Genomic DNA, 6,430 nt, shown 5'->3' with positions numbered 1-6,430 from the left:
GGCGGCGGCTGCGCTGCGCGGCGCGGGCGGCTGACGCGCCTCTGGGGCCGGGCCGGGCCTTGGGGGGACCGGGACGAGGCGAGGCCGGGCCGGCGGCGGCCGGGGGACCGCGACGATGACTCTGGAGTCCATGATGGCGTGTTGCCTGAGCGACGAGGTGAAGGAGTCGAAGCGCATCAACGCAGAGATCGAAAAGCAACTGCGGCGGGACAAGCGCGACGCCCGGCGCGAGCTCAAGCTGCTGTTGCTCGGTGAGTCGCGTCCCGGTACCGCGGGACCTCTGTCATGGGGACCGGGTGGGCGACCCGGGCTTCGGGCCCGGCCGGGGTCTCCACGCGCGTAGGGCGCCCGCACCTGCGGGAGCTCCGGTCTTGGGCGAGCAGTGTGTGGTGACAGCTCCCCGCGAGCCCCCCAGCCCGCTGCCCGCGGCCGGCCCGGCCACCCCGGGTGTCCCCGGTGCAACTGGTCAGCGCTGCCCCGCAGCGGTCAGCCCTTCCGGGATCGCTGCACCCTAGCTCTGCAGGTGGCTTGGGCCTGTGGTGGCCAGCCTCCGCCGTGCCGTCCCCGGGGCTCAGCCTATGCAACCCTCTGTGGCCAGCTTCTGTTGCCCAGGCCGCAGATTCCTTCGGGGGCAGCCTCCTGCGCCTGCTATCCGAGGCGAGGTTTCTGCATCTGCTGGCCACTTCGGGCCCCCGGGACCCTTGGAGACTTGCTCTCTGTCCCTCCTGAGAATTCTTGCACAAAACTGGCCCCTGGCCCTGCCGCACCGAGTAGGCTCTCTCCTCTCTGCTGTACCCACATAGCCTCGGGTTTGCCCTATGGGCTGCTCTGCCCCCATGATACCCCTTTGATTTCCATATTCCCCAGGACAGTTCCCAAAGGGTTGCACCCACTTCTCTGCCTCCAAGGACTATACGCCCGAAAGGTCCTGCTTTGCTCATGGTTGGTTCCTTTCGTGGCTACTCCCCAACCTCCCTCCGTGTTCCATAGATCCTCTGAATTCCTCCACATTGGAGAGTGGGTGGCTTTTCTCCTTTGGGCTTCTGTTGCGCCTGAGCCTGGTAGGTTGACAGCAAGCAGCTTTGCACCCTCCCTGCCCTGGTCCTGCCTCCCTGGCGTCCAGGCTTGTCCTCTCCCCAGGACACCTACCCAGAGCAGCTCAACTTGTGTCTCCTGCTCCCTGGGGTTTTGACTCCTCAAGACACACCTGTTGCTGGGAGCCAGGGAGCCCAGATCCAGCTGTCCTCTTGTTGTCACTTCAAATAAGAGCCCAAAATGAGGGCAGGGTGGCCCGGGCCCTGTGGAGGTTTACAAAACAGAGAGTGGGGAGCTCTGCCTTCCCCTCCCAGCTGCTGGGTGAGCTGAAGACCCGGAATGGGTGTTCAGGGCAAAAGGTGGCCTTGTATGACCTGAGGAAAGGACTGTGGGGAGCCTTTAATTATGAGGGGTGGAGGGCAGTGATGCCATCATTGTCCCAAAGAGGGGACAAGTGGGGCGGACACACTGTCTCCTCTTGCTGTGGCCCTTTTGGGTCTCAGGGTCGCAGAGCCTCAGTGACTCCCCCCCACAATTCTGGGATTCCCTCAGAGTTCCAAGCAGCTTTCCAGGAAGGGAAGAGTGAGGAGAGGACAGAACAGCCCAGAGGGGGCAGCAGAGGCCCCAGGGCAGCCACGGGGGGCCACAGTGTGGCCCCAACTGACCTCTGCAGAGTCAGCAGCTCTCTGTTGGGACGGTGGTAGGAGCTGCCTGATAAGGGCGACATCAGGTGAATGAGCAGAGTGGCATGTCCTCCCAGCTCCGTGCCGTCGCCGGGACCCCGGCCTCGGAGTCCCCTCGCGTTCAGGGGTGCTCCCTGGTCTCCGTGCTGCAGCCTGGTAAGCTGGCCAGCAGCTGAAGGGCGTTGTGTTGACCTGCACACAGTGCCAGGCCTCCACCCTGGGCACTGCTGGGCTCAGCTCCCACCTGTTCCCTCGGGGCACCTGTGTCTGCAGTCACACCCATTACACAGAAGGCTCCTGTCCTGTTGTGGAGTGGCTGCTTTAGGGGAGCAGAAGGGTAAGGGGGAGGACAGGAATGAGCGCTGGGCACTGCTCAGGGCCTTGCTGGGAGGGCTTCCCGGAGGAGGTGACCGTGACCTTGGCTCTTTAGCAGTCTTTGCTTTTGGGCGTTATGGGGGGGTACTGTGACCAGTGCAGAGAGAGTCTGCCTATGAGCCCTGCCCCACCCCCTACAGGCAGCTGCTCCTGCACCATCCCTCATTTCATAGCAGATGTACGGAGCGTGGGACCCCTGTTGCCCTACCCCCTGAGGTGGAAGCAAGCCAGGCCTTAGTGTCCTGGAGCCCTGCCCTCTGGAGCAGCAGGGACCCCCTACCCTGAGCCCCCTCCGAGGAGGGTTCTGGCCTCTTTCCCCAGGCTGGAAGCCACCACCCTTCCAGTGGGTCTACACCCATGGGGAACAGTCTGGGAATGAGTTTTGTCCACCGCCGTGTCCTATCCCATCTTGTCCTGCCAGTCCCCATGTGGCCTGGGGAGATTGTTCAGCCAGGCAGAGACTGACTACGGCTTGTCCTCGGGGTGGGCAATGAACTGCATCCCTAGACATCACTCAGTGTCCCCAGGCTTAGACCCCCCCCTCCCCATGTCATGCATGGTGGTGCCTGATGTAAAATAACAACTTGCAAAACTGACTGGGGACCCGAGCAAGTTCTCAGAAATGGAGCCACACAGGAGTGGGCGCACCTCCCTGCTGTGGGGTGACACGCTCCAGGCTTGTCCTGTGACACTGGCGGCCCTGGTGGGACTTCCAGCCAGCAAGCTTCTGCTTCCACCCTTGTGGTCCCTGTGGTCCTCAGACTCTGCAGACCTTGGGGCTTTGGACTCCCTGAGCAGCCCCAGGCCGGGGCAGAGCGGAGCTGCACTGGGGAGCCAGCCACCCAGAACTCTCCTTGGAAATCCCTGTCCCCGAGGCCAGGCAGGGCTGGGCCCAGCTTTCTAAATAAAGCAGGCAGTTGGCTCCCAGCTTCCTGTCCCGAGCCTCGGGCTGGGCGGCCAAAGGCCGGGGATCCGGCGGGGGTGGCCCAAGGGCTGGGCTGGCCTCCCGCCCTGGAAAGGAGGCCTCAGCTGGTTCCCTACTCGCTGCTCCTGTCCCCAGACCCTGGTGGCTTCAGGCCACTCACCAGGAGGCCAAGGCCATGCTGCCCCTCCTCCATGGGGTCCTTGAACTGATTGCCAGTAAGACGTATTCTGTCCCAGCACTACCTGGGCACAGGCCCGGGAGGTTAAGGCCGGAAGAGCAGGAGTTGAGGGTCATCTCAGGCTACATAGGGAGCTCAAGGCCAGCCTGGACTACATGAGGCCCTGACTCCCAAAGGGGACAGGTTGTATCTCTAAGGATTCAGAGTTTCTACCACTGCAGTGCTGTCCCCACTTTGTGGTGAGACCTGTCATGACTGGACAAGGTGGCTGGATTAGTGGTGACCAGCCCAAGCCTGTGCCCGCACTTCCCCGAGAGTGTCTGCATGGCCCTGTGCTGTGGCCTGCCGCCTTTGGGAAGCAGGGTCTGCGTCTTTCTCCACAGACGGGCCCATTGCTTCAGCTGGAACCCTAATACGAGGCAGCCCCTGTGGCGCTTGTGCCTTCGAGGGGTGCCAGTGCTCGGACAGCAGCCTGGGGATGCGGATGTGTGCCGTAGCTTTGGGAGCTCCCCACCACAGCCCAGGCGGAGGCCAGGGCCATTGTGCGGCAGGGTCCAGGCAGTGGCACAGCATGTGGACGGGCCAGTGTGTTTGGGTGGGCCTTCACTGTGGCTCAGCATCTACACAGCATGTAGCTGTGTTTGCAGGTCTGGGCCTCGTTTTTCCGCTGTTTCCTTGGCGCCTGCAGCACTGCACGCAGGCCTCTCTTGGCTGTGAGCGATGGGGATACTGTTGCTCCCCGTGGGTCACCTCTGACCCTGCAGGGCACTGTGCAGTCTCTACCTGCTGTGTCAGGAGCTCCCCCAGTGTGGCGGTCCCACGTGACCCCAACAGGCTCTGGGATGGGATCAGGGAACACCATTTCCCCCATGTTCTGTGCCCTCAGCTTAGTGCAGGCCACCCACACGTGTGGGCTGGGTTGTTCTAATGGAGTGCCCTTTGGCCAATGGGATCAGCCTGGGCAGCCCCCAGCAGGCCCTTAGCTCAGGCTGCCGCGTGACAGCCAGAGGGGAGTGGGTTAAGGCCACAAGTAGTTCTTTGGGTATCCAGGCCTCAGTTTCCTCATCTGTCAAATGGGAACAATGTCCTTGCTCCATGGGAAATACTTGGGTTCAGTGTGAGGCAGTATGGCACTTAGGACAGTGTGCTCCGACACACTTGGGGACCCAAGTGCACATAAAAGAGTGTCCCCAGAATCTGTGGTGCTCAGGGTGCTAAGCTGCCAGGTACAAGGGTTTTCTGTCTTGTGTTACGCCTGGGCCGGGGTGGTACTGGCGTCCCCAGACCCCACAGCTTCTGGGTCACCACAAGGTCTGAGGGCGTCCGTGTGACAGGATGTGGTGACTGTGGGGATCACGGTGATGTTGCCTCATGGCTGTCCTCTGTGCTGCACATGGCCAGCAGTGGGCCCCTGCCATGGCTAGTTGACTGCAGAGCCGGGCCTGCTCTTGACAGTCCTGAATCCAAGCCTGACCTGGCAGCGTTGCTGCGGCTAGTGGGAACAAGCCTGTCACAGGTGCCAGTCAGCGCAGCCCTGCGCCGGGGAACTGCAGCGTCTGGGAGAGAGTGGGGACGAGGGCTGCTAGGCCAGGGTCTGTGCTCCTTAACTCCACCCTCCTCCCCCGTAACCTTGACCCTCATTGCAGCCCGGCTCTGCCCCTGCCCCAAGGGCTGCGGTTTGAGCCCACAGAGCGTCCTGCAGGGCCGTGTGCTGGACACAGGGTTATTGGCTTGGCATTGTTTGGATCCAGGAGCCTGATGGCATGAGGTGTTACAGGGAAGGCCTCTGAGGGGCCAGGGATCCAGCCTTGCTGCTCTTCTTTATGCCTCTCCTGTATAAGGAACAGGATTTTGTTTTCTGCCTTGTAGCCCAGGCTGGCCTCACAGTTACTATGTAGCTGACAATGACTTTAATTTCTGATTCTCCTGATGGCAGAAGTTGGCCACTCACTGAGCATGGTTTATGGGGTGCTGGGGATGGAACTCAGGACCTCACAAGTGCCCAACAGGTGCTCTGCCACTCAGCTGTAGCTGCTGCCCTGGTCTTTCTTGAACCTGGGCCCCATTATGTAGCTCAAGCTGGTTTCACACTTCCAACCCATAGTGCAGGTCGGTTGTTCTGTGCATTTCCTTCAGACAGGTAAAGCTCGGAGGCCAAACCTTCAAACTCCCGAGGTGTGGTGCCCGCCTTCAATCCCAGCCCTAGAGAGGCAGAGGCAGGCAGATCTGTGACTTCCGGGACAGCCTAGGCTACACAGTGAGATCCTAAAAAAGAAAACTGAGCAAACAAAACCTTCCAACGTGTAGTCAAGACAAACCTTTGTCAGCAAGCATCAGCCGCCAGCAGAGTTTTGGGGCCTGATACTGGAGCCTGGAGACAGGGTCACACCAGGCTTCCCTGTCTCTGTGGAGTTTCATAAAGGCTTTGGAGGCCCCACCTGGGACAGGGAACACGTCCCCACGATTAGCCACTGGCATGGCCTGTGGCCCTCTGAGGCCAACAGTGCCCACATGTTGAGGCCCCTGAGAGACTTTGCCACCGGCCAGAGATAAGATCAGGGCTGGGGTGCAGAGGCTGCCGCATGTGGCCTGTGACTGTTGGTGGCAGGCGTCCGCGTGCAGCTGTGCTTTGCACTGTCCAGGGCACTGTCGGGAGACAGGGACAGGGACCTGGCCTTACCAGCCACAGCACACAGGCGTGTTCAGGTCTGTCACGTAGTAGCCCTGTGACATCAAGTGGCTCTCAGTGACAGGCCCCATGGGTGCTGCTGTGGCTTGGACTCCACATCAGCCCTGGGGCCACACTTCCTCACCTCGCTCCAGGATTTCTGAGGACCTCCCCAGGGAGGGCATAAACTTGGGTATACAAACAGGTAGCCCTGCCTGTCCAGCATCACCTGTAGACGAGGTTATCCAGGTTCTGAGGGCATTCCTGCCTGGCCTTCCCACCTCACAGTCCCTAGCAACAAGAGCCATCTGGCGACCTCTGTGAGACAGCTCTGACCCCCACATGGCCTTTACTAAGTAAGACATTGAGTCCAGTTGTGAATATCAGGTCAGGAATATGGGTAGCACAGCCAGTGGCTGCGGGCCTTCAACCCCGTTCTCCCCACATGCTTCACCTACTCACTAATTTCTTCTTTCATCCACCCACCCACCCATCTACCTACCCATCCACTCAACTACCCATCCACCCATCCATCACCCATCTGTCCACCTGCCTACCCACCATTC

General features: G+C 60.8%; 1 protein-coding gene across 1 annotated transcript in view; it reads left to right on the top strand.

The window, feature by feature from the left end:
* Positions 1-6: 6 nt before the first annotated feature.
* The window catches only part of Gna11 (G protein subunit alpha 11), a 15,903-nt gene continuing 9,479 nt past the window's right edge, over positions 7-6,430 (top strand). The window contains exon 1 of the mRNA XM_055607712.1: positions 7-251. Within this exon, the coding sequence (XP_055463687.1) occupies positions 116-251 (136 nt within the window). The 5' untranslated portion in view covers positions 7-115. The remainder of the gene's footprint in view (positions 252-6,430) is intronic.

Source organism: Psammomys obesus, unplaced genomic scaffold (assembly GCF_907164565.1).
Source record: "Psammomys obesus unplaced genomic scaffold, mPsaObe1.curated_primary_1811, whole genome shotgun sequence".
Lineage (NCBI taxonomy): Eukaryota > Metazoa > Chordata > Mammalia > Rodentia > Muridae > Psammomys > Psammomys obesus.
The sequence above is the reverse complement of the archived record's forward strand: the minus strand, read 5'-3'. Positions and strand labels throughout refer to the sequence as shown.